This window comes from Haemaphysalis longicornis, unplaced genomic scaffold (assembly GCF_048455015.1).
Source record: "Haemaphysalis longicornis isolate Haplotype H1 unplaced genomic scaffold, Haemaphysalis longicornis Haplotype H1 scaffold_52, whole genome shotgun sequence".
Classification (NCBI taxonomy): Eukaryota; Metazoa; Arthropoda; class Arachnida; order Ixodida; family Ixodidae; genus Haemaphysalis; species Haemaphysalis longicornis.
Genome location: NW_027526388.1, coordinates 1,484,012 through 1,511,654, shown reverse-complemented (window position 1 = coordinate 1,511,654; position 27,643 = coordinate 1,484,012). Strand labels below are relative to the sequence as shown.

The 27,643-nt window shown below is 43.0% G+C and overlaps 1 protein-coding gene across 2 annotated transcripts in view; it reads right to left on the bottom strand.

Annotated features, from left to right (window-relative positions):
* Positions 1 to 27,643, bottom strand: part of LOC144140840 (ornithine decarboxylase-like) — a 64,074-nt gene that overhangs the window by 20,391 nt on the left and 16,040 nt on the right. Inside the window, exons 1-7 of one of the 2 annotated variants that reach the window (XM_077672350.1) lie at positions 18,133 to 18,267; positions 13,332 to 13,421; positions 10,099 to 10,195; positions 7,642 to 7,718; positions 5,083 to 5,249; positions 2,402 to 2,536; positions 1,372 to 1,537 (exon numbers count right to left, since the gene is read on the bottom strand). In XM_077672350.1, the coding sequence (XP_077528476.1) occupies positions 1,372 to 1,537; positions 2,402 to 2,536; positions 5,083 to 5,249; positions 7,642 to 7,718; positions 10,099 to 10,195; positions 13,332 to 13,412 (723 nt within the window). In that variant the 5' untranslated portion in view covers positions 13,413 to 13,421; positions 18,133 to 18,267. Of the gene's footprint in view, positions 1 to 1,371; positions 1,538 to 2,401; positions 2,537 to 5,082; positions 5,250 to 7,641; positions 7,719 to 10,098; positions 10,196 to 13,331; positions 13,422 to 18,132; positions 18,268 to 27,643 lie in introns of those variants that run through there. The other variant, XM_077672349.1, reaches the window with a different exon arrangement.

Sequence of the window (27,643 nt, the reverse complement as noted above, 5' to 3'; positions counted from 1 at the left end):
GTATTTTCGAGTGTCGTACTGTCATGTTGTCGTATTCTTGTCATGTGTGGTATTCCTGTTCTATGTTTGATGTTCCGTCGTACCGAATTCCTGTCTTGTCGTGATCCTGATATTCCGTCAGTAGTTGCACATGGTTTGAATGTTATTGCCCGTTGTGAAATGTAGCATAAATGGCAGTTCTGTTGTGCCTACAGGAATGTTTGTCGTTGGAAAATTAACTTTGTGGTTACGGCAGAAATGTGTGTCGTAACAACAGATGACTCTGTCGTAGCAACAGGACTTCTGTTTTCACAACAAACGTTTTCCTTGTGCGACAGGAATTCTGTTAGGTCTTTGCGGTATTCCTGTTGTTATTTTAGACTCCGTTTCCGCTACGCATCTATTTCAAACGCTTCTCTTTTATTCACTATATATATTACAGGGATAACGTTCATGTCCCAGTTGGTTTGTTGATACCAGATGTGCGTCGGAAATAAATTGGGTCGAGGGGAAATTTCTCTACAGCAGAATTTTAAGGGAGGGTCGGTTTATTTCCCGTCTCAGTTTTTTCAGTGAGTGGAGTTTTGGGGTGTTTGCGTAAACGTAGGGAAGAAAAAATCAGCTGCGCTTGCATTTTAAACAAAAAATAGTAACAGGCTCACTTTCCTTCTGTTATTCCGTGCATAAAATATGCTGTAGTTTCAACGTACATGAAAAAAAAAAAACACGCATTCATACTACGAACAAAGATAGTGGCTAGAAGCTTTTTGATGGAGAAATGGTCGATCACAGGCTGCGCTTTCAATCATAAGTATGCCGGGCGGCGTTTTGTAGCAAAAGCTACACTGGCCGAGGTTGAGCAGTTTCGCTTGGACCTTGAAGGGCCATGCTGAGCAAGCGTGAGGAGCATTAGAGTACGGGTGTGTAGAGAATTGGGTCTGCACATTCGCCGGTTCTGCGCATTCCAGAGGAGTGAAGTCATAGCCGCTGCAGACGCACTGGCGCCGGCGCGTTCCCAGCTGTGCGCCTCCATTGCGCAGTAGCCAAGTCTGGCGCTGCGCCGGAGCCGCTTGATAGTCGTTTCGCGTGGCTCCTGGAGAGCCGTGCTGCGCATGCGCGGGGAGCAGTGACTGGACTGTACTGGACTGGAACGGACCTTATTGCATTGCATTGGATTGTAAATCGCTTTAGCAGCAGTAAGCATGATAATCAGCCAATCCTAGACAACCGGGAAGCCTAAGAATAACCAGCTGAACCTTAGCTCACGCTACGTATATCCTGGCATAGCCGAGCTAAGCCACTGCTATTTTTTAAATCCTAACTGTACTCCGAACCTGCATGCTCTTCTTTTATTCATTGAACGGAGCCCAAATGGTAATGCTTGTTACTCACTTTCAGAAATTTCTCCTTGTTTCGCAGTCCTCCCGGAAATCCCCCTCCGATGTCAAGCACTGTCATCTCGAACCCCATTTGAGTCCCGAGGGCGAAGACGTTCCGTGCCTGTTGTATAGTTCTCACAAATATTTCGGGATCCTGATAAGCGCACCCCACGTGGAACCTTAAAAACGTCAGAAAATCACATAAGCATTATGGCGGAATGCCGTTGTTGAACAAAAACTTCATTTCGTAACAGAGCTGCTGAAATCAAGTTTTTGGTTCTCAAAGACTCTCGCTAACAAACCTGCAAGTGGTAAGCTCCGTTTAAGTTACCGGCTTGCCGTGCAACGGCCTAACGTTAAAATGTCCAAATTTGTCGAAATATAACCCTGCGAAAAATACGCCTGTTGCTGCGTTCTTGCAAAAAACATACGTCGAAAATGCATTTCCGCATACATGTCGTTTTACTTCAATTTATTTTGAGGTGTGTACTAGAACACAGTAAAATTACTTAGTGACTGGGAAGAAATTGTTGCAGTTTTGTTTTAAAGTCTTAAAAATATACTTTCACACTAAACTTGTTTTCGTCATGCACACCGCGGATGCAAGTGGCATGTGTCACGTTATGCAGAAATTGTTCCATTAGCATTAAAAGTGCAGGTTTTATTTATTGTGATTTTGGTAATAGCTGGTTTTGCTCTGTTGTAATGAGAATTTCTGTCATGCTATATTTTGACAATATGCACTCTGAAAACTACACAAGACTAATAACTTTGGCTCCGAATAATGTAGCGTTGGCTTTAAGAAGTACGCAATTGGTTTAAACAACACTGTTCATAAATGTTACGGTTACCAAAAAATTTCCATTCCAATTGCTCTGCTATTTATATTTTTGTGAGTTGGCCCGGTCTCCATTCCGCGAGAAAAAAAAAAAGCACGCAAGTCCATATTTGCTTCATTCTTAAAGATTATCATGTATACCTTCTTATCAATATGATGCCTTGCAATCATCACTAGTGCGGATTGAAGCGTATTGGGTACTTACGCGACGCCGACAACATTCCTACCAAGGGAGCGGGCTTTCTCCAGTAGAGTCTGGGCGTCGCTAGTGAGTGCTCCGAACTTTCTATTGAGTGTGTAGTGACAGCCAACTTCGTCGCCGATGATTCGCAACAGCAGTCTGGAACAACAAAGTGACAATGGTGAAAGTTTCGGGGCTTTTTCGGTAGAGAAGTAAAGCACACAATTGATTCGCGTGCCGGAAAACGCGGCGTTTTCTTTGTGCAAGACAGCACCTTGTTATCTATGTCTTCGATTCTACCGGGATCACACGCATACTTTTATTCGCAATATGGATATTATCATCACTATCATAATCATCACCAGCCTATCTACTCCCACTGCAAGGCAAATGCCTCTCCCATTAATCTCCAATTACCCCGCTCCTGTGCTAACTGCGACCAATTTATCCCCGCAAACTTCCTGATCTCATCTGCCCAACTAATGTTCTGCCGCCCCCTGCTACGCTTGCCTTCTCTAGGGATCCACTCGGTTACCCTTAATTACCAACGGCTATCTTGCCTTCGCATTACATGCCCTGCCCACGTCCATTTCTTCTTAATTTCTACTAGTATGTCCTAAACATGCGTTTGTTCCTTGACCCATTCCGTTCCCTTGTTGTCCCTTAATGTTACACCTATCATCTTCCGTACCATTGCTCGCTGAGTCGTCCTCAATTTAAGTTGAACCCTCTTAGTGAGCCTCCAAGTTTCTGCCCCGTAGGTGAGTACCCGTAAGATGGAGCTGTCATACACTTTCTTATTCAGGGACAATATAGATATCAAGGTCAGCACAAATTGTGCCCTGGGAACGCCCCAACATGCAAAAGATTTATTAGATAAAAATACTTGTGTTTAATCATTTTGATGGTTGTTGATGCTTAACGGCCACGACCAACTGATGATAAAGAGCGTCAAAACATTCTTTTTATACAGTAGCATAACTGACGAACTAACGTGAAGTAGACATCTGATGATAAGTAAGAATAATAAATAAATAAGTAAGAAACTAAATCCTCAGCAGGGTTAATCAGATTAATTGATTGATTGTAGGGTTTAACGCGCCGACGCAACGCAGGCGATGAGGCGCGCCGTAGTGGAGGGCTCCGGATTAATTTTGACCACCTGGGGATCTTTATCGTGCGCCGAAATCTCGTACACACGGGCGTTTTTGCTTTTCGCCTCCATCAGAAAAGCGGCCGCCGCGGCCGGGAAACGAAGGTTAATCAGATTAGCCGGCAGCCCATTAAATATTCGTCGTTACGAGAAGGCGCTCAGTACCGCACCGTTGCATTAACATTCATTATTTTCCTTACAATATTCTCCTTCAGAAACTATTTGTATTACCATTATTAAAACGATATAGATAACATTTCCAAGGTTCGGCTGGAAAAGGATGTTTGTAGGGTTTAGAACGAAGCTAAGAATTGTCAACCCCAAAGGCGTAATCACCGCAGGTGCCCGCACACCTAAAGGCCTTGCGACGAAGCAAATCGTATCGCGAGAGATGTGCATCGATGAATGTATACTGCAAAACTTAATGAATCATGCTGCAACTGCAATCTTACTCCTGCTTGGAATCATGCTCCAACAAGACTGTATGTTGACGCCGTGTTTATTTTTTGTGTACAAATTATTTCACCATAGGGTTGTAAACATTTCCACTTCTTGTCTTATCTCTGTAGATAGGATTAGGATAGGATAAAACTATAGATAGGGATGTCTACTTCTCGCCTTGTCTCTATAGGTAGGATTAGGATTGGATAGGAGTACAGATAGAGATGAGAATGGTAACAGGAAACGACTGTCACTGATTGTTTATAGGTATTACCTGGAAACACACCGTATGAGTATTCGCCAGTAAGGTGACACTCTCTGTGCAGATTTTGTATATTGTGTCGGAACATACTAGCTTGTGGGAAAAGGGTACGCTAACAAAAAAAAAAAAAAACAGCTTTGCAGGTAAAAAACCCCTGCATGCTCATGGGAAGTTTGATCTCGACCTTAATCTGGGTAACTATACGTCGAAGGTTTGGCACGAATAACGAATTTTGCCGCTGCTAAACCATGAGAGAGAAAGGATGCAACCTTGAACACAAAGTCCAAGATTATCTGCTAGCACGAAAGTGTAGCCGTTTCAACCTTAACTATTTAAACTTGAGAGACGTATGATAAACCACAATTTAATCTCTGGGATTTTAAAAGAGGAGTATTGTAGATTGCGCATTGCCGTCCGTAAGCTGAAGGTCGTGCGTAATGCAGGCCCAAAAGCACGATAGCAGACCCAAGTATAAGGGGCGCAGTGGTGTCACAGGGGCGGGTTCCTCGCTGTCGCGCTTAGGGAGGGAGAGGGAGAAAGCCTCCAACCACTGACGTTTAGCTGCCGATTTCCGTGCCAAAAATCTGGGCTTTGCGCGCACACGACGCTGTTGTTCTTTGGCAAGAGGTCATTGACGTTCGAGAAAAACAAGAAAACCACAGCTCTGCTGTTTTAGCAGGTTTCTCACACGGGTGGAACGGGGTTCAAGATTCTGTTTAAACTTCCGTAAGCTGCAGCTCGGAAAACCATCTTATGCAACGTGTACTGGTTTGATTTATCTGCTGAACAAAATGAACGCTATGGAACGGGGTTTTTTTCTTAAAGAAGGTAGCGGACTCTTCACATCACCTCGCATTCTTCTGGTGAATTTTTTCAAGCTCTTCAGGAGCGTCAAACGTCATGATGTTTACTCCAACTTCCTCTGCGTAGTCCAGGTGCGAGCAGTTTTTTACAGTCTGCGCGTACAGAATTCGCTCAGCTTTTGTCCCCATATCCAGCATAGTTGCAATCTCCCTCTGCAAGAAAGGAAAAGAGGGCGCAATATTTACCTACAGAAACCAAGTTGAAAGTGAAAAAAGGGAAGAGATTTTTTTATTTCAGTTCATATTTCTTATTGTAAAACAAATTGGCTGCTGCCAGTGGTGATGTGTATGGCAAGAACATTGTTCTTTATTAAACACACGAATGACAACTCGCGCAAGCTCATTAATGAATAAAATAAAGATAGAGTGACACTCGAAGCGGCCATAAGTACAAGGATTTGCTTAGTTTGAAACAACAGGAGCTCAGTACGTCCCTGAAATTCATTCCAGCTCCGGAGCACGTCTTTAATTAAACAAATCCAAAAGTGACGCAAACTTTTCGAAATTCGCTCTACAGTGACGTGTAATGGACATAAGTGACGTACTATAAGCCAGCAGTAAAAACAATTATCATTGTGTAAACTGCACGCTAGCATTCAAGTGATAAGGCAAATGGATAAGGATGACCCCGTACAGTGCCGCAGTCATGTTTCTTGGCGACGGTTTAGATCGCTGCAGCCGATCGAACAAAGATTGTTTGACATCATAGAGAAATTGCCAGAGAGTCTATTGGGAGTCGCCAATGGTTCACATTTTCTTTATACCGTTGTTGGTTGTTCGAAGTTTGGCATAATAGTGGTGTCAATGTGATGAGGTTCAAAAGGGTTTGTGTAATAAACCCAACTTGTATTTTGTTTTTATGTACTCCTTAAGGATAAAAAAATAAGGCTCCCATCCCTGATATGACGGACGGATGGAAAATATCATAGCTTATATTAAAAGAAAGCAGTGGTTTTGGGCTGGGCATGGATTGCAGAGAAGTGAAAACCGTTGGACAATCAGCGTAAGAGCACGGGCACCAAGAGGATAGGCAAGGAATAGAAGAAGACCATTATCTCGATGACAGGAAGAAGTCAAAACAGTTGTGGTACATCGCAAGACAGCAATGTAGAAGGAACATGGAGGTGCATTCCTGCAACATTGAAAAGCACAAGGAGGATGAATATTTACTGTTAAGCCTGAATTTTTTTCATAAAGACACAGATAAAGCTCACAATGCAAAGCAGGAAGAGGTGTTTTGTGCATTTGCCTTCGCGAAATTCAACATTAAACAATGGTGAAAAAATGGCAGCATCTCCACTCCGTGGATGATGGAGACGCTGCGGAGTACGGGGACTCAAAATGACATCCAAGTTGCGCCACGAGTGACATCCGATTTGCGCCCCGACTGTCATTCGATTTGAGCCATGAGGTGCACCTTGATTATTCCCTAAATGAAACTGCACTCACGGCTCAAATCAAATTCCGCTTGATTTTCGCTTGATGATGGTCTGAGCGCGGATGGACGCGGACGGACATTGGGAGGTCCTTAGGTACTCCGCATCGTTATAGGCGAGGGAGTGAGCCGTTCGACTCTCGGGCACTAACCCACGGTCGTAGCCCAATGGGTAAGGCGGCTGGCACTAACTCTGGTGGTCTACCAGACACAGGCTCGAATCCTGTCGGTGCCTGTGTGATTTGTTTGCGATTGTAAATGCTATGCGCATGGATGCGGACGGACATAATGCGGTCCTAAGGTACTCCACACCTAATGATAGGGGACTTTCCTACTCGTATGCTAAATACAGAAAATAGATTAAGGTCCTGTCATAGAACAGATAGGAAGGGGTCTAGGTGAAGCTTGATTGTTTTCAAATGTATTCACACGTAACGCCTTAACACTCATTGTCATCATCACCTTCGTTGTCACAAACATAACTGCTGTGAAAATGAAGGCGCCTGTTAAACTCCTATAACCCACTGTTAGCTTTTGTGTAGATCGATTCGTCAGAATATACAAGAAAGCTCACATGATAATATACTTTGAATTTCAAAAATATTAGACTGCACTTCCCTTTACTTGTATTTGTCAGCCTATTTGCATTTTTAGTCAAGACAAGAGCAAAAGTAAAGCGTCAGGGAGATCATATCAGACTGATTGTTGATACCTGCTAAAAATGTCATAAAGCAATTTAATTCTACGCGTACAAATGCTGTGAAACTTTCTCAAACACACCACTTTTATTTGTTCACATAATTATGGGAGAAATGTAACGCTTTTAGCGAAGAACCAGAGGGCGTAATCACCGAATCTACCGAAACTAAGCACATGAAATGTTAACAAGGAGCAAAAAATAGCGTATTGCCGTACACAAACATGTTGCTCGACCAATATACAAAATCTTTTCTCACACGTTTCCAAGATTAGTTACACATGCAAATGCCACAAATTTGCGGAATAAATTTAGCGGTTGGCTTTATGGTTGAACCTCTTCCGTGCCTGCCTTTTTGGCTCAATCAGGTTATTTGTACGTTGCAATGAGTGAATCAACGGAAAGTGGCGTACCTTGTTCGAACAATCGAAGTTTACTCCACGGTCATTCAAAAGGTGTAAAACCACAGGATCCGTGCAAGCTTTGATCGCTGAAAAGTATTTGATCAACTGTTACAAACTCTGAAGATTCTGGCGTAAAAAAAAACTCTTCAATGTGTCGTTTACTTACTCCACAAGCGTATGGAGCAAACTGCCTTAGAACCAGTAGGTGAATACACTTTCAAAATGATTTTGAAGGAACTGCGCACAGAAGAATACCACAAACCCTAGCACGGGGTTGGCTAAAACTCAAAGATTTGAGCACCTGGCTTAGAATGTCATCTTCATAAAATGATATGACTGCATGGAGTTCGCGTGTGCAATCATATCTTATACTGGCTGATTAATTTTCACGAAGACCTAAAAACCAGAGACGCCAGCGTTATTAGAATCCTTCTCTACGTGGATCTTCAGAGATAACTTTCTGTTTCTAATGTTAAGTTTGGTACAAGTGTGCTTTTTTGCCAATAATGTAAGTACATAATTGGCTGCGAATATCCATCACACATTTTTTTTGGGCAGTGGACAATGTATAGAGTGATGGGAGGAATCAAAATCGTACTCTTACCCTGTAAAATAAAAAAAATCGAAGAAAAAACATTCAATAGCTGTGGTTTGTGTTTTTTTACATGTTTCGTTCATACATAACATGAACGCTTCATTATTGCTCCTTAAATATTCAGAAATGTTTTCGACTATTCCTTCCCGCAGTGTCATGGCTAAATAGTATGACAAACAGCCTCGGCGCTCGTTGTTGTATGTTGAGTATAGCTACTGTTGTAGGCAACTGCGCTCTTAGAGCGGTCCGTTTTCTGGTGCGACCCGATTTTACCAGTGTTTTGAACTGAAAATGTCTCAGGAGAATCAGGTCAGAACCGAATTCTCCTCAATCTCTAGAGTCTCATAAAGAAATTATTTTTACGCTGAAATGCTTATGCGGTGCACATGCGCCATATATCTCATCTCGCAGTCGTGCATATCCCTTTGGCTTAGTGAACGCCAGTGATTTATAGTGCATTTCTAAAGCGGCATGCAGAAGGGCGGCGCAGGCTTTGTGGTGTGTTCTGTGCCGTGACTGTTGACCTGTTTTACTTTCGGTGGCCGATGACGAAGGCTCACTTCGCGACAAGTTTGCTAGGTATTTCTGTCGCACGGATTCTGTAGAACATAGCAGGGTCGTCCCACACAATTGCAAGAAAAGTTAGTGCGAAAAAGATTACGAAATGAGTCTCGTTGTTCAGGGAGATGGTTGGAATAGGCAAAGGCCCCTGTTTTGCGACGCGGGCATTTGTAATATGTATCTATTCCAGTTTCCTTAAAATAGGAATTCGCCATGCCCAGCCTTGTGTTTGCTTGGTCAAAATAGCCGTATGCACCTCTGACAACAAGTAGCTGAAAAATTTCAAGCACCGCAGTTGCGGATGAAACCGGAAGTCTATAAAAACTAGACTCAGAGATTATTTTAGTAACGCGTTATACTTTGTTTTCAAACGGTGCGTTTATGGGAGTTTGAAGTGGAAACACCTGCAGTGTTTCAGGTGAATAATGTCAGTTTCAGGAGCTGAAGTTATAATAAAGCCATTCGTTGCGAGTATGGCTTGTGTTTGTACCCTCACGTGCAAGCGGTTTGTGCTGCCGCGCATAAACCTCATCTAGTACCATAGCTATAGGCGTGCGGGATTGCAAGCAGCTCATTGCAGTGCTGAACTTGAAAGAACGAGTTTCAATATATATCATCCTTCAGATAGAAATGAATTCCTATTGATTCAGCATTACCTAATTCAACGTCCTATTTTCAGCATAACTAACATGATGCAAGCTAACAGAGAAAATTTGTAACTATATTCGAAGGTATCCTTTAGCCACTTTATAAAAAGACACAGTCTAGAAAACTTAAACCTATTTGCGTTTCCCACGTTATTTATTAGCTTTTAGTCTGTGAAAACAGTGCAGTCCTCAGAGTGCTTTTTTCATAATATTTTGTTTTTCGTTAGTTAACGGTTTCAGCTTTTGACGCTTATACAATGCAACAAACAAACGTAATCTTTTTTTTTTTCACTGGTTCACGTCAACGCCAAAGTTAGTATACAGCATTGTACATTATTATCATCAAAACCAATGGGGATCGTCTGGCATTTAAACTCTACTAAATATAGGTGGAAAGCGTCCAAAATATAGCTAAGCTTATGGAATAACAAGCAAAAAATAAATCTGTAGCACTCTTTGCACGACAGGTCTTCGTTCTCCTCACGAAGTGACACAACGGCGGCTAATGTTTCCTAGCTAGATACGTTCCGATCAGCTTCAGAAACCTTGTGGCTGTAAGATAAAACTACGAAAGTCCAATTAATTGTGTACTAAATTTTAGAATGGCGCCATCTTGACGCGTTTACACAAAATTAAAAAAAAAGACGTTATAAAGATCCATACCATAGAAAGGAGTCACCCGTGGCATCTCTTGTTTCCAAAGGTCGACCTTTTCCAAAAGGTCTCGCACATCGCAGACGAAGAAGGCATCATCATTTTCCTTGAAAAGGCGGACAAGTTAAAGTAACAAAAAGGAGATCAGTAGACTCTCACACAGTTGAAAATACAGTATTATTTAAGGGCAGTGTAGGTTCTCGAATATTAGTAGACAAAAACATCTGGCGTTCTACGTGCATTCTGGGTGTTGTTGCAACACTATAGTTTGCATTGATCTTGTTTTAGTCGTTTTAGAAGACATTTTTAACAATAAGCAATCAACGAGGCTGGTGCGTGAAATGGTCAGATATTGATTTCATTCACTCCCATAAACCCGGTAGCTCGTAAGACGCTCGGTTATTTCGTAAATAGCGGCTACTTTTTCTAAAAACCAACTGTTAACATAATGGCGCCAAAAGTCTAAATTGCAGTCTTACTGCGGAATGACCTCCGACTACCAGCCTATTCGAAATACTCAAATTAAAAATATTTGTGTGCATATTTTGTGGCCTTTTCCTTGCAGTTACTTGGAAAAGTTTTCGAAACATAACGTTGAAATATACCTCAGGGACTGCATAAATATTCGGTAAACGATTTGATTAGCTTAAAGCAAATATGAGCAGCTCGAATAAAACCTTTGACAATATCTATTTTGTGTTTGGCACACTTCGTAGCAAATGAAAACTTAAAGAAGTTATTAATAGTAATATTATTCTAAAAAATTGCGTTTGTTAAGAACGTGCGCGGTAACATCGCCCACACGTAATTGCTCCCAAAGGCGGTTAGAGGGAAATTATTCGGGCCTGAAACTTTAAACATCAAACGTTTTTTTTTAGGAATTTCTCACAGTAAAGGAATCGCTCGGTGCCTCAAAAATGTTCAGAGTTTTTTTGCACTTTGACTTCTTTATTCGCTTTTGCGTGATTTTGAGAAAAGGATTAATCCACACCTTAACCAAAAGAAACAGGACAGACTCAGCACGACACAAAAGGCGAGAAAATATTGCGCAACTTCCTATGGTAAAGGTGTCTGGTATTGATCTATCTGCCACCAATACGAATAGGTTTCTCCGCATGCATCATTATCTATTTTATTGTTCCTTGAGGAATAGTACCGTGGAAGGTGCATAAGTTGATGAAAATAGATCTTGCCTTGCATGTTGTTCCTGCGCGGGGTAGTATGGGTATGGTTTTTTTTTAATGTTATGATTACTTAGTTCCTAAATTGCATGTGTGCGCATCCAGCCTAAATCACGCAGACCAATTGCGGCATCCTTCCTCCATTGGCCGCTAACACGTTTCGTTCATTCTACGTCACCCTAAGGTGTTTTCCCACACGAAACTACTTTTGAATACAAGGTCATTCGCTAATCACCTGGATTATACTCTCGCCTCGAAGGCAGTGCACAATCACCTATGTTGAAAAAAATGAGCATTGAACAAAAGAATGAGTTCGACATTGTGCTGAAGTGTTAAATGCGTTTTAATGTGGCGCTACGTGTCTTCAAATGGGTAGGCGCTTCACACGCATTCGCGTTTTTTAAATTACTTTCAATTTTTATGAACCGCGTCTCCCATTGACCATCACGTCGCAGATATGCACTTTGTTTTATGCCGTGGTTACACATTTCTGACTATTTATATCCATTACCAATTAAGTTATCTCATGTTGTTGCGCACTGTCAATGGTTAGACAGTGTTTGCTTATTTTGTTCCACATTGCGATAATTACAAATAAGTGCTAATGCTACCCATACTCGTGAAATGGTGCTGTTTAATTGTATAGTGGCTCCTAAAGTTTTATTTTCAATATCTATTTTGTGTTTGGCACACTTCGTAGCAAATGAAAACTTACAGAAGTTATTAATAGTAATAATATTCTAAAAAATATTATTATTAGCCTATTAAAATTATATCATAAATATATAATAAAAACACCAATAACGATGTAATATTATTGTAATATCATAATATGCAATAAAACAATAGAATGAAAGGTAACCAGTAATATGCAACTTCATTATTTACACTTATCTGCCATAACTACAGCATTAAGTCAATCTCCAGGTTGGCCTATTTTACGCCGACGTCGCCATTACCTGCAACTATACCGTTCGTAACTGACTGTTGTTCACTTCGCGTTTAGCACGTTCATATAAATTCAAAATATAAGCTCACATATTATAAGGGGTTCTATCCTATATATGCCTTCCTATTATCGGCTCATACGGGATAGCAGAGGCTTCTCTTCCAAATGACATTTGTTCCTGCAACAAAGTTTACAAAAATGCATTTATGTATAGGCCCACAACTCTGTCTGCTCATCGCAGTTAGCTGACCTTTCTACGCTCTCTAAAACTGCAAATCTGATGCCTAATTTGCGTGCTCACCTTTAGCACCTATTAAGCTCTCCAACGGGTAGTTGGCATTAGAAATATCAGAACCTCTGTCCTGAGGAAGGCGTTCCGGTTGCTACCCCATCAACATGTTCCCCATTCGCTTACCTTTAGGTATAAATACGAGCAGTAATATCTGTCATCTCTGGCCAGTAGGATAACATAATACAGCGTTTCGGCTCTTCATTTAAAAATTTATTTACATATTTAAAAGCACATGTAATGTTAACTTATCGAGCCAATACAGAAAGTAGAATAAATTAAAAGTTTGGGCCTCCGGATTACTTTTTCCGTAAGTGGTACCAGCCCTCTTGAAATACTTCTCATCAGCGCTTGACTAGCAAGATAGTTATCCCTTCTCTAACAGGTTTGACGTCGTAGTAAATGTGTTTCAGGCTTTTGTATAAGGTAATGCCTACTCTAAAAGCAAGGCTGTTCAGTTTAGACATGCGGTCTCCCGGCGCTCTGTGGGCCTTAACTATCACCACTTTGTGTTCGTTCGAAAGACGTGGTTTTTACCTTTACCAAAAGCATAAGCGATCGGACGCGATTCACGACTTCATCCAAAACAATATTTCACTTCAGCGCAAGTCCTTTGGTCTACACTTTGACACTCTGGAAGTATTTTACCTCTTACAGAGAGGTTCGCAGACACTACGTGAAAAGAATTTAGGACCAAAGACCAAACGTCAACTCCACCGAGCTGACACGCCAGTTCGGGAATAGCTGTTAACAGGAGAGTCATTCACACACTAAGGCAGTCTTTACGAGAACTTCGCTGATGTGAATCTGGGAATCTGGGTACCTGGGAATCGATTACTCTCCTTGCCACGTCGACCACCGTCCCGTCCGTGTGAATGGTAGAATTACCAACTCCATACTCCATCTTGACAGCCTGCGAAAGGAGCAGTACCATGTACATTTTGTGTGACCGTTGAAATAATATATGAAAAGTTAAATCTTTGCAACACTTCTAAGCGCGTTTGGTCAAACAAATTATTCTGGAAGAAAATATTTATTCCAGAAATCTCGGTGTGCATTTGAAGTTCTATATGCTCATCCGGCGTAGTGTATCCATAGCGAAAGACAGGGTCTTAAGAACGCCTTCCACGTGGAGTGGTTACAAACATCGAGAACTGCGAAACGAATGCCGCATTTTTGTGCTATAATTGAAAAAGAAAACCGGGGTTTAACAGTCCCAACCTAAACGCGGGCTATGAGGCGCGCCGTGGATTGAGGCTCCGGGTTAATTTTGACCACTTGGGGATCATTAAGATGCTCTGACAGCTCAACTCACGGGCGTTTTGACTTCCGGCCGCCAACCGCCACGGCCGGGATCGTATCCGCGTCCTTGGGCTAAGTTAAAGAATGCCTAAGCCCCGAAGCCACTGCGATGGTTCAGTTTTCTATTTAGTTTTTTATGTGGGTATATACATGTATAGGTGCATGAGTATAGTAATCAGGGTGACGAACCGCAAAAGATATCGCGGTGGTCCCGGTTCTAGTTCCAGTGAATGAATTTCGTTCCGGTTCAGTTCCTGTGTGACTAAATCACGAGCCTAGCCAGTTTGAAAACTAAATTATCAGCGAAGTGAAAAAACAGTTTAGCAATACAAAGCGATCCTTAAAACAAAATAAAAAAACTCAAAATACTGCGTTTCCTGAATAACACTGGTGCAATTCAGAAGATAACTTCAAACAATTGGGCCAGATATATTAGAAAGCAGATGAATTAGGGGTGATTTATCGCCCATTTTCTATTTCAAGCCTCAGTCCGGGGACTAATTCGGTATCTCTTCGCGAGCGATTGGACAGGTGTGCCCAATGGACTTTGTTAGTGTTGAAAAAATTGTATGTAGTTTCATGTGCACCTGGAACAAGATATTTCACAATAGTTTGGGGGGAAAGCAGTTCCTTTCGAAAAAAAAGAAAGCATACCGGAGGCCCCTCGAGTATCAGGCGTTTTGGTCGAATCGTAAAACTTCCGAAACATTATCCTCCTTGGAACCCAAACTATTGCACCTAACGCCGCAAATTGTTCCCTGTTGATACTTCGCATACTTTTAAATGAGTCATCGTATGCATGTTTTCGTTCGCTGACGGATTTTCTACAATAAAAGTATGAACCTGGCACATTTTCGGAAACTCAAAACGTCTGGCCTGTTTTCGTGTTCAGCGAGGGTGTTCATTTTTTGGGTCCTACTTCCATGAGGTTTTCTTGATGCCAATTTGGGTTTACAAACAAAAATGGCCCAATTAGAAAAATTCACTGTATTGCCGAGAATTCGCCCATTTTATCCAAATTTGAAAACCAATATAAAAGAAAAACATCGACTTTTTCGTTAATTTTTAACAAATCGGAGGCAAGGTTGAGCTATGCCACATGCCTAAAAAATGTTGCAATATTTGTTTAGTTTTAAAGTTATAAATCATTTCGCAAGCTTTGTCGCGGTGAAATATGAGGGTGATTTGTAAGAAACGTCTGACGTGCATCAAACACGACAAATGGCGGGTACAAACCTGTCCCCTCTACCCCTTGTTAGAACATAATAATTATAAGATGCTCAACGATTCTCGCCTCTTTCGTAGTTATCACACGTTTGGATATGTAAAAAAAAGGGCCTATCTCCCCGCGAGGGGGACTCGAGTAAATGCGTCGCATAGGGGGTGGGTGTATTGCGTTAAGGTTTAGTGTTTGGGGAGTTGGTGGTAGTGAATGCATTGTATCAGCAGCTTCTTGATGTAGTTTGAATGAGTCAAGGATATATGGCGCGTTCGTAGCCTTTGATTCTGTGTGGGTTTTGTGGCGCAGTGGGAAGAGCACCATCTACCTCGCGTTCCGCCCACAGGTAGTGAATGCGTTGTATCAGCAGCTTCTTGACGTAGTTTGAATGAGTCAAGGATATAAGGCGCGTTCGTAGCCTTCTATTCTGTGTCGGCTTTGTGGCGCAGTGGGTAGAGCACCATGTACCTTGCGTTCCGCCCGCAGGGTCGTGGAATCGAAACCAGGCGTCGGTAAGTATTATTTTCTTATATAGTGTAGGGGGAGGGGTGAGGACCTGTTTTTGAGAGCGAAGAGGGTAGCGTGATGCGGGAGAGGAGGAGTGGGGGAGAGGGCGCACCTGGAACGGCTGTTGCGGACGCCGAGGCACGCCAACGCCGGGTGACATCGTGAATTAAAGAAATGCTCTTCATTTAAAATCGGACATCCATAGAAAATATTGTTGCTTTTGTGCTGATTCGATGGCTGAAGACAGCAAGAAAGCGGAGAAATTATTCGTGTGTGAACTCTGCTCGCAATAATTTAAAACCACGTTGGCTTTTTGTTTTCCCGATGCAATACACAAGGAACCCAACACGCTACGACTAGATCCCGCCGCCGGACGGATGTTGCGGAAGAGAATATTGAAGTTTACAACGTGTAGTACTCCGCACAACGCGACAGATTCATTGTAAACTGTGTGCGAATTTGTATCCGTACAATCGAAGCGGCCGCGATTTGCGCTTACAGCTTTGCTAACTGCTCAGTTCAATTCTCAGTACAGCGTCACAACCATAGTATTTTTCTTGTAAAGAACAACCAATTCGTCGTCTAATTGAGACAGGTGGCTGTGTGATCGGACGACTCATTTGTTTCCGCAAAAATTGGCGCAAACTAACTGTATTCATAGTGTCCGATACATAATTTAAGTGCTCTACGTATCGTATGAGAAAGCAGTCGTCTGTGAGTCTCAGAACAGGGAAACAGACCATATTTTCCTGCATTGGCGAAACCACTTAGCATAAATTCTTCAAGTTAGCGTTGCTTGGCGATCGGTACTGGGATATGCAACCGAGTTTTACAGCAGTTGAAGTATTGTGATAGCTTTAGTGCACAAAGCAATTATGTACTGAATGTAAAAGATATCTTCAGGACGCCTAGCTGTAGCGAGCATTTTTGATTTGGAGTTGTTGTCCTCAGCAACTAACGCGTCTTTCTCGTCTGTTAAACGTATACGTATCCATTACGCTTGGTGATAAACGATTGCTATTGTCACTAATATTTGCTTTATTGCTCACCCGCTTGAAATCTTTCATTGGCCGTTATTACCTCGCGCGAAGCGTATGCAACAAAGCGTATGAGCATAACCTCACCAGAAAGCGTTTGTCCATCGCGCTTCGCCCCTCGCCATTGCCCACCGCTCGATTGACGCTAGACGCTTTCCTTACAATTAACATGGATATTTTCTCCCGTGGCACCATGTGAAGGACCCACCGGCTGCAATGACTTGTGTTTTGTAATTCTAGAGCTGTCCACTGGCATATGCGCGAAATGGCAACGAAGAGGCAATTAGAGGGGATTAAAGACACAGCAAAGCGACTAAATGCATGCGTTCCGTGTTCCCGTTACTCCTTATAGATCGGCGGGGACGAACATATAGTCTTCGTTTGTGCACACGGAAAACACTCCGCCACAGGTACTCCTCTTGAAGATGAACGGTGGCCCGCGAAAACTAACGGCTGCGTTTTTGTCTCTACTTTAGTTCTTTTTGCCTGAGAGTGTACAGTGAATAAAAGCGAGGTCCCCCCCCTTCGACTCCAGTAATTAACTCTCCTACTCGTTAAACCAAGATTCCTCAAGGCACGGGGCGGGCTGTGTTGGTTAAGTCCGCTAAGGTTACGTAATTGAAAAAAAATGCGTTCAATATTACTGATCCTTTCATTGAACCCCCAAAATATTCTGCGCTCATGTGCTCTGTCCAGAAAAAACATAACTAAAGCTCCTTGTGGCTCAGGAATCTCGATATTATATCCGGAAGATATATATGTAAACTTTTGTTAGGCCGTATAGAAGTAGTCGTCTAGTCATTTTCCTTCAACCTGTGCGTTCTAGAAGCTAGACAAACAGTGCGCCTCCTCTACGATATTGATTTGGCCCTTATAACAATAATATTAATAATTTTTATTACATGAAAGTATATACGACTCTGCCGCTTTCTTATCCCCCTCCCTCGAAAATTCGATATCCTCTACGAACATTAGTAGAACACGATGGCGAAACTCATTGAGTGAGGTTGAAGGAAAGACAGGTTAACACTGACCGATCGCCGTACGAGCCAGTTGTGGGAATTCGACAATTTAAAGCGTCACTTTGTGACCGGTGGTTTATTTTGTGTTCCTGAATTAACTGGTTACGCAGATTTAACGCCAATTTCACGAGACAACTGAGGCGACAATACTTGCTGAACCGCGTTTTTGTAACCCGTGTTTAAGTATTATTGCAGGACTTGTGCGGAGGATTCTCTTTTCATTTTTTAATGTAACATCAACAGCTGTGAAATACATATTAAAAGACGTCTACACATAAAAACGTCAATTGGTCGAGTTTCCAAGGAAAACCTAGTGACCTTTCCCGGAGACTGTCTTCAGACAACTACCTATGCAATAAAATAAGAGAATGTAAATTATTTTTCCCAGTTCTAAAGTGTTTTCTCGGGTATTCAAAAACAAAGTGCTCTGAAATAGAAAATACGAGTAAACATTTTGTACCGTATAATACTTACCAACGCTTTTCACAAGTTGCAAGTCTTGCCTACAACATTGTTTGAAAACCATAATATACTTACCCACAAATTCTGTACAGATGTAGTTCAGACTACAGCACTGATTGAGTTTCACATGCGCTTGGTACACTTTCAAAGTTCAACCTGCCTCGCGACAGAACAGGCTGCGAGCGGTTGTAAGTTGCTTCTGCCCCGTGCACACACCTTGTGCCGTGCAATCAGAACAGCCAGCAACGTCACAACCATTGCACTTGTTTTTGTAGCGGCAGCATTTTGACGTGCGGTCCAAACAGGTGTGCTCCACATTCTTTCCTCTCAGTCACCATGACACTCTCTCATGCGTGAGAAAATTTGTTCCAAAAGTACTTTCCTCGTTTCGTTCTGCCCCCGCCATTCTGGCTCGTCTACATCTCCCTTAACTTAGTATTTTCTTCTATTAGGAGGCGACATACAATACGTGATTGGTATCCCTACTCTGGCTATACACCTAAAATATGTTATTTTATAAGGTAATGTTAGTTTGAGTATGTCTTGCAACGTTGTTATCCAAGAAAAATTAATGGCGCATCAGTGGAATAAAGCGTTTGTTTTTGCTGTTCAGTTAAAAATGCTGCGGTGTTGTTATGTTGTGCTAAAATGCGAAATTGGCTTTTAAGCACAGTGCGAAATTTTGTAATTATTTAAATATAGCGGCGATGTGGAAGAGTTTATGCAACAGGCTACTCGGTGGAAGTTCATAGGAAAGCTTATCGAAATACGTTTGCCTAAACGGTCGTTTAGACCTAATTACTTTGTGTCCTACTAATTCTGCTTTTCTTTTAAAATGGTGTTCTCCCCTTACTGTGCACCCTTTTCTCCAGATTTTGATGGAGCGTTAGTGTTTTCAATTTTTTTCTTTACATTTTGTTTCTGTCCTCTGTGGGATCTTTGCTTGCAGCATTTTATTTGATCTCGTTTAGAAAGTTTGATTCTTTCCCTTTGCACAGTGGTCCTTACAGCGTTCAACATCGTTACATCACTACAGCCATCTCCATCGAAAATAACACACCCTGCCACCACGATGACTGACCTCGTTAGTTAACTTTAAAGGGATCTCTTTCTGTTCTTGCAATTCTTCTAAATTTACCTGGTCCCCTATATTAGTATTACTCTTTAAAAAGCTAAGCTATATGAGCTTTATAATACCATCCTCTATTTCTGTTTTCTTTACATTCTCTATTTCTTATAGGCAAACATAAAAACATGTGCCAACAAACAAGGGACCTATAATAACTTCTAAATGAAAAAAGACGCGGAAAAGACGGCGCCAGAGAGTGGCAAATACCCATGACGATGTGCTCTGTCTACAACTTACTGTCCCTGCATTTTTCCACGCCTATTAAATTGACTCCAAACCCGCCAGCCAAACATTCCAGCTTCATGTTATGTCATGCAGACAGCAGCATATTGCCCGTCTTCTAAGAAATGGTGCTATGTTAGTGCGTTTTGCCCCCTGGGAACATACCTTTCTCCCCTACTTGCGGTGTTACCGGTGTAGTATTTAAGTGCGCTCTGAAATATCCCCACACCATTTTTGCCGTAATTTTCCATGTTAATTGTTTTCTGCTCATTGCCTGAACAGAATTCGTCGCGTTGACAATCGTTCATTCTCGCTTAATTTTGAGTTGCTGTACTCAGTGTTTTAGTCATTTTATTATTTCTTCGTCAGACACTGGTTTTGGTTTTGCGCCGCATGTGAAAAAAGAAACAAATAAAATAAAATGAACCAAAACCTTTCAGGATAAACTATCACACCAGGACGTTAGCATCAATCACGCAGAACGCGCTATGAAAGACTAAAAAATTATGGGTTAAAAAGCGAGAAAGCCGGAAAAGAGGCCACGCGTGCAGCGCTTTGAGTGGTAATTTCCGGCAGCAGAAATAATGCAGGTGTCAGTAACGTGAACAAAACATCCAAGCTCTGCGTGCTTACTGCTTCCATCGCACGAGTGAACTACTCAAAAATCTTTAAAAAATGGGTCTGAAATTATGTGAACTTCTATTTTGGCGCCAATATCAGGTACACAGGTGCCTTGTGTTGGTCGGTTACCGGTTAAAGCGGAAGCTTTCCTGGTGGGACTGATGCCATCCTGCCAAAAAATTACACCATCTTCCCGTAGGGGAAGCCTGAGTAGTATGCGAAGTAGTCATGGGGTCGACTGAAGTTCCCATTAGTTTTCAGTTCGTCGTTTCAGTTGTCGTTCAGCTTCCGTTGAGCTTCCGTTGACGTTCAGCTTCCGTTGACGTTCAGCAGCTTCTTGACGTAGTTTGAATAAGTGAAGGACGTAAGGTGCCTTCGTAGCACATGCTCCCGTCTGGGTTTGTAGCGCGGGGGGAAGACCGCCATGTACCTCCCGTTGCGGCCAGAGAGTCGTGGGATCGAAACCAGGCACCGCCTAACTATTTCTTTTTATACTGGACTGCGCTGACGTCAGCCCAAACGTTGACGGGTCTGGAGAGACGCGCATGCGCAGTAGAGTGCGGACGGTGGACGACAAGGGAGGGAGGGACACAGCCCCGAGCAGGAGATGCTCCGCACTTAAAAACTAATGCATTTCCCCGTAGACCGGTTGGCCGCCCGAAAATCTCTAACAAGACCTCAGGACACACGCGCGTGCGTACACCGGGCTTCTATTGTGTGAAAACGGTTGCTTAAAAACCCCGATAAAGGAAAGGTTCTTGGTAGGACAACGCACGCATCGATTATGATGAAGCAGCGCAAGAGTATGCCGTTATCTCGTAAACCACGTATCGGTGTACCTTTAGACCATTCGTAAGTGCGTATACTTTGTGCGCAAAAAATCGTCGCACGGGTACTTTCGTCGTGTGCGACTTCGAAATGTCGGAAGGGGTAGGGGGGACCAGACATTTGCTTTATATGTCAAGTAAAACTATCCTGCCTGCTATTGGAATTTTAAAAATTCACAGCATATCCACGGGGTGAATGATGATGAGTGGGCGAAGCTCCTGAGGGGAAATCATCGGTAAAACCGTGACTCTTCAGTGAAAGCTCGCCCACTACATCTGTGTCCGAACGTAACGTCTAGAAAGTCTCGCTTAAACCGCGCGTCGGCACCTTGGGGCTGAGCTCGCCTGATGCGTTTTGCAGACGCTTCACGAGCTCTCACTGCATCGGGGTCTGCCTGCCGATACGCGCGCTTTCTCACCGCTTCCCGTTCTCTGACTTTTTGGAGATCCTCTTCGCGCCGCAGCCGTGCCGCTTCGCGTACGGCAGGGTCCTCGCGCCGTTGCCGTGACGCTTGGGCCTCTCGTTACTCTTCAGTGAAAGTTCGCCCACTACATCTGTGTCCGAACGTAACGTCTAGAAAGTCTCGCTTAAACCGCGCGTCGGCACCTTGGGGCTGAGCGCGCCTGATGCGTTTTGCAGACGCCTCACGAGCTCTCACTGCATCGGGGTCTGCCTGCCGATACGCGCGCTTTCTCGCCGCTTCCCGTTCTCTGACGTTTTGGAGATGCTCTTCGCGCCGCAGCCGTGCCGCTTCGCGTACGGCAGGGTCCTCGCGCCGTTGCCGTGACGCTTGGGCCTCTCGTTCTCGAACGCTGGGATCTTGGCGGCGGCGTCGCGCAGCTTCACGGAGCGCTTCTGCCTCGCGGGCTCGCACATCTGCAGCCTTATCCATCGGGCGACTCCGAGCGCGCGCCAACAGCGAACGGGTTTTATTACAACGCTCCCCGCCATCTAGTAAACAATCCAAGAACTAAACTAGAGGTAGCCACGCCATCTAGTAAACAATCCAAGCGCATCTTTCCATCATATACAAGTACCGCCATCTAGTAAACAATCCAAGAACTAAACTAGAGGTAGCCACGCCACCTAGTAAACAATCCAAGAACTAAACTAGAGGTGGCTACATACATACGCCGAGGATGGACAGACCCACGCCTTAAGGAGCTTCGCCCCTAAAAAATAAAGATCGCATTGAATACTGAAACGTCTTGAGGGGCAACTGCCAGTGACGCATAATAAATGCTCATTTGGCGAAAAGTGACGCAGCCAGAGATGCGTAGCCAAACCCTGTCATAAAACTCTCTGGTTGAGAAAATTCTCATCAAAATTTTTAATGGCAGCATAAAGCACAAACTTTGCCACCAGATTTCAATTACGTGCGACGGCTAACATACATTGTCAAGTTAATTGAACAGAAACAAGAGAATATCTGAAAAAATATCACGAATGATTGACTAATTCCGCTTGGAGTGGGAAACGGGTATGTGACTCCCCGAATTTAATCCCTCACGCCATTCTTGCAGGTGTCGACCGGTACCGACATTGCGGGTTTGCGTGGCACGTTATTACGGTAAAAGTTGAGAGCCACGCCCTAAGATGAAGGTTAGGGTTGTAGTGGGCTTAACAACGTACCCACTCATGTGGATTGGCCAGTTACTGCAGCAGCTGTCATGAGAAGGTCGCGGCCGATCAGAAATTTTCATTTTTCTCCCCCATGAACGTACTCAGCATTTACACATACAGTTAAAATAAGGCGGATCGGTCGGCTCAAGTCGATGATCGAAAGGGTGATCCGATGAGACGATGACTGGCTCGTGGTCGACCGCACGTGGCCAACGATGAGCTACTCCAAGCAAACGCAAATTGTACAATATGTACACTTTATTTACGCTACGTATTTACAACTCTCTAGGCTCATGATCGCATGAAAGAGGTCGGGCAAGGCCCGCGTCGAGCGGAGCTCGCCCCGCGCTCCTCTCCTCTCCCTCCGTCCCCAAAAACATCCACCTCCTCGGGTGTACCACCAAAACCCCGCCCACAACAGGGATGTCACAATTTGAGAGTGAAGATGGCTCATTGATTAGCCCCCACTAGGCCACTGATTGGCCATCGCGACAAACAAAGCTAGGTGGGTTGAAATAGCCATGTGACCCACTTCTCTCTCTCTCATACCCGGAGGTATTCCGCAAAAACACAAATATAACAAACATGAAAATCACCCAACTAAAAGCAAACCTAGCGCCGGTCATCGGTTGTCGGGCGGCTCGTCTTAAAGTATTGTACATACTGTGCGCGCCTATAGTCCCAGATACATGAACTCGACGATAAAGGGTCGAATACACTGGAGGGATTAGATACCTCGACCACTCCCGCGTTTATATGTACCCGGCAAAAAATCGAAGTTAGGGGTGCGGAGGGGGTTCTCGGAAAAGGAGATATCGTATTTTCACGATTCTAACGCGCACCTTTTTTACTAAAGGCACAAAGGCTTAATATTTGAGTGCGTGTAACAATCGGGCTGAAAACAAAAATATGCTAAAAAAGTTGGCAATGCTGCGGCCAGCAGCACCGCCTTATGGAACGGACACGAAGTCCCACAAAATCCAACTCAATCAAAAAAAAAAAAAAAACACTCCGCCAACACCACGTGAGTGAATTTCGGTGCACTAATATATTTCTGAATGGCATGCCTCATACCTTAGTCACATTACACATTTTTTGTGCTGCTGCAATTAGCCCGTCACGCCCAGAATTATGAAGATCAAGGCAGTTGAAATCGCAAACAGCTTCAATGTTTTCCTCTATAACTTTATTTCCAGCAGCAGCTTGATAAGATATCTTATGAAGCACAATCATTTTTGGATTCCACAGCTGCACGCATTAAATAAAATCTCCTTCCAGGAGCGTGGTGTCATGTCTTTTTCATCTTCTCGGTGCTGCCAGTGTCAATTTTTTTTCGAATTTTCATGCTCCAACTTACCCGCGCGTCTCAATGGGGCGTGTTAGAACCGCGCAAATACGGTATTCTGCTCCTCGCGGCCCGCCGACTCAGACCAACGAACGAGTGACCTGTCTCCGAGTCGACTGGACTCGGCACGACCCAACCCATCCAATTATACATGGGGATTAGAGTCCAAAAAACCCGTTTATTTCGACTCAGCCCGCCCTCGTAGGGTCAATGTAACGGGGCGTATATTTGCGTCCAACACCGGCAAGATTCCTTTGCTTTGTAAACCCGTAGGGCACGCAACAAAGCCTGGTCACCTACGCATTGACGCATCCCAGCCACCGTGTCGCCAGGGCCAGACGTGGAGCGAATGGAAACTTCGCCCAGTAGCTTTGGGCTGTGTAACCCTCGTAGATAGAACTCGAGTGACCCCTTTTAACTTTTGACCCCTTGACAGACTTTCAGCTCCTGTTCGCTTCGGGCTTTCTCATGGCGGTAATTGCGGTCGTTAAGATGTCAATGGTCCTCCGCCGCCCGTCTTCCAAACGACATGATAGCCTCTTCAAATGCTTGCATCGCTTTTAAGTACTTTGAAGGGACCGACGCGTTTGTGTACGTCTTCTCTGGGCCCGCTCGTCGGGTGAACACAATAGCGCGGCGAACAAAAAAAAAAGCCTCCGTGGTCTCTCCTCACACCCCTCGCGGCCAAATCATCTCGGCCGTCGCGAAAACAAACACAATAGAGGTAAACACACTTTGTCCATTGGGTGATACCGAGGTGCCGGAAGGTAATAATTAATTAATTAATTGAGTTACGCGAACTTAACACATACCCACCGAAAGCTGTCGTGAAATGAGAAATGTAAATTCATGTTGTTCAAGTAAAGTTCTATGTAGCTCGGGTTCCGCACTTTTGAAATGTGCGCGAGAGTGTTTTTGCCAACTCCCGCCAAAAAAACCGCTACAGCTGTTGTTTCATGGAACCTTTACTAAGAACAATTGTATAAAAATTGGCGCTAAGATGACTCTACGCTTAGCACAAGTCTCATTTACTTGTTCTGATTAGTTAGTTCATAGTGAAATTGTGTCTACGGCTGTGTACGGAGAGATTATCGACACAGAAAACGGCAATATTTGTTGTTATGTCAAAACCTTCCGAAAAAAAATGATATTGCATTTGGCCTATATATATATATATATATATATATATATATATATATATATATATATATATATATATATATATATATATATATATATATATATATATATATATATATATATATATATATAGAAATAAGGGGGTGGCAGTCAAGAAAACCTCAGAAAGCCAAGGGGAGGATGTGGTCGGTCATTGAAACAGATATATAATTTAAAAAGAAAGAAACTAGAGAAAAAATGCCCGCCGGGTGGGATCCGAACCCGCGACCTGCAGAATACCCGTCTGGTGTGATGACCACTTCGCTACCAGCGAGGGTATTTTCCCCTCCACTTTCAGGGGTTTTTATGTTAACATAGTTTTGTTTCCTGCGCTTGAGGGTGGTAGCCAGCGCCGCTCGGAATACTCGGGGTGAAGGGGACCTTCTTTTTAACCCCCGGGCCGTGACTCGAGTGTCAACAACATGTCGAGAGTGGTCGACCAGCGTTGAACCCTCTTAAGCTCCCAATGGCACAAAGACTGCCAGAACAGTGGCCCTCGCTATGCATGTAGCGAATCAGAATGGGAAATGATGGGCTCGTTGAAATAAGACAGAAATAAGTGTTGGCCCTCCAGAAAACCTCGGAAAGCAAAGGGGAGGTTGTGGTAGGTCAGTGAAAAAGATAAAGAATTAGCAAAGAAATCAAGAAAGTGGAGAAAAAATGCCCGCTGGGTGGGATCCGAACCCACGACATCCAGAATACCGACGTGGTGCGATGACTACTACGCTACCATCGAGGCTATATATACATATATATATATATATATATATATATATATATTGCAGGAAAATATTTCTTGGACACCGGCAAGTCGTAGCAAAAAAAGAAAGACACACGTCGAAAAAAGAAATGGTTTAACGTTTCGGCCGAGGGACCGGCCTTCGTCAGACCGGCCTTCGTCACAGTGACCTCTACTCCTCACTCAACCACTATTGCTATCAGTATGATCTCCCTTCATTTTTTTGGACGTGGTGATCCTTGGACATCACCTTAAACGGGATGTATGCTTTCTCATTCTAAGCAAGTGTTACCACCTGTGACGAAGGCCGGTCCCTCGGCCGAAACGTTAAACCTTTTCTTTTTTCGACGTGTGTCTTTCTTTTTTTGCTATATATATATATATATATATATATATATATATATTTATATATATATATATTTATATATATATATATATATATATATATTTATATAAAAGATAAGAACAACTTTGCGGTTAACTTGTTTATTATAAATTAGTCCGACAGTTTCGGAAGTGGAACTTCCTTCCTCAGGGACAATCCCACAATGGGATTGTGGGATTGTCCCTGAGGAAGGAAGTTCCACTTCCGAAACTGTCGGACTAATTTATAATAAACAAGTTAACCGCAAAGTTGTTCTTATCTTTTACCTGACCGTTTCTTCTGGCCCGTTGCAAAACTCATCGAAATCTATATATTTATATATATATATATATATATATATATATATATATATATATATATATATATATATATATATATATATATATATATATATAAGGTTAGTAGAGACAGAGACAAACGAGAAAGACTTAGAAAATAAAAATAAGTTTACTGACGTTTCAGGGAGAGGACTCCCTTTCTTCAGAGTGAAGAAAGGGAGTCCTCTGAAGAAAGGGAGTCCTCTCCCTGAAACGTCAGTAAACTTATTTTTATTTTCTAAGTCTTTCTCGTTTGTCTCTGTCTCTACTAACCTTATTTTTTTCGCGCTCTGTGTGAGTTTTTATCTTTTCAGTCTATATATATATATATATATATATATATATATATATAAGCTAGAAAAAAAAAGAGTATTGTAGCTTCTAGTATCCGCGACCGTAGCAAACCGGAGAGAAAGTTATAGGCGGCCATTTTGAACAGTGTTCTGATAATTCCGTATCGAATCGGCTGTACAAGTACGAGCCTTCGTGCCCCTTTGTTGATAGCGGTGTAGTTTCCGAGGCGCCTTTTAACGGAGAGTGATCGTGGCCGAGAGCCCGTCGAACCTCTTGGCAAGGCAACAAGTTGCAACTAATGATAGAAATGTCCACGTTGGCGGGGTCTTGCGAGAAGCCTGGCGTGATATCTCGGAAGGCTTGGCCGAAAAGCTTGTCGCTTGGGTGCCTATCCGGGTACGCCAAATAATTCGACGATGTCGAATACATTCAGATCGAACCGAATAGCGAATATAGAGCTATTGTATCGAATATTCGACAACACCGAATAATCGCTTATCCTTATTAGTTTATAGGAAAGTTTTAACTTGTACATAATTCCCGACCGCTCTTAAAACAACGCCACCTCGGGAGGGAATATGGATACTGGAAACGGGTGTAACTCCTTTTTTATATAAAAATTTCCAACACAAATTATAATATAAGTGGCCAATAAGCAGACTATATTATTAGGGCAAGTTAAAAATATATATGTCGTAACTATCCACTTCACGAGAATGAGTGTTGTGCCTTTGTCCAAAGTTCTGTATCACATCAGTGGCCTGTATTGAATCGAATCGTCGGTCAGTTTTGTTCACAGAGTGGAATGGCTGGCGATTTTCATTTGACTGTGTATTGAGGGCAGTCCGACGGTACTCTAAACACTCCACTAAAGTGACGTCAACGGGCATATCGATAAAAAATG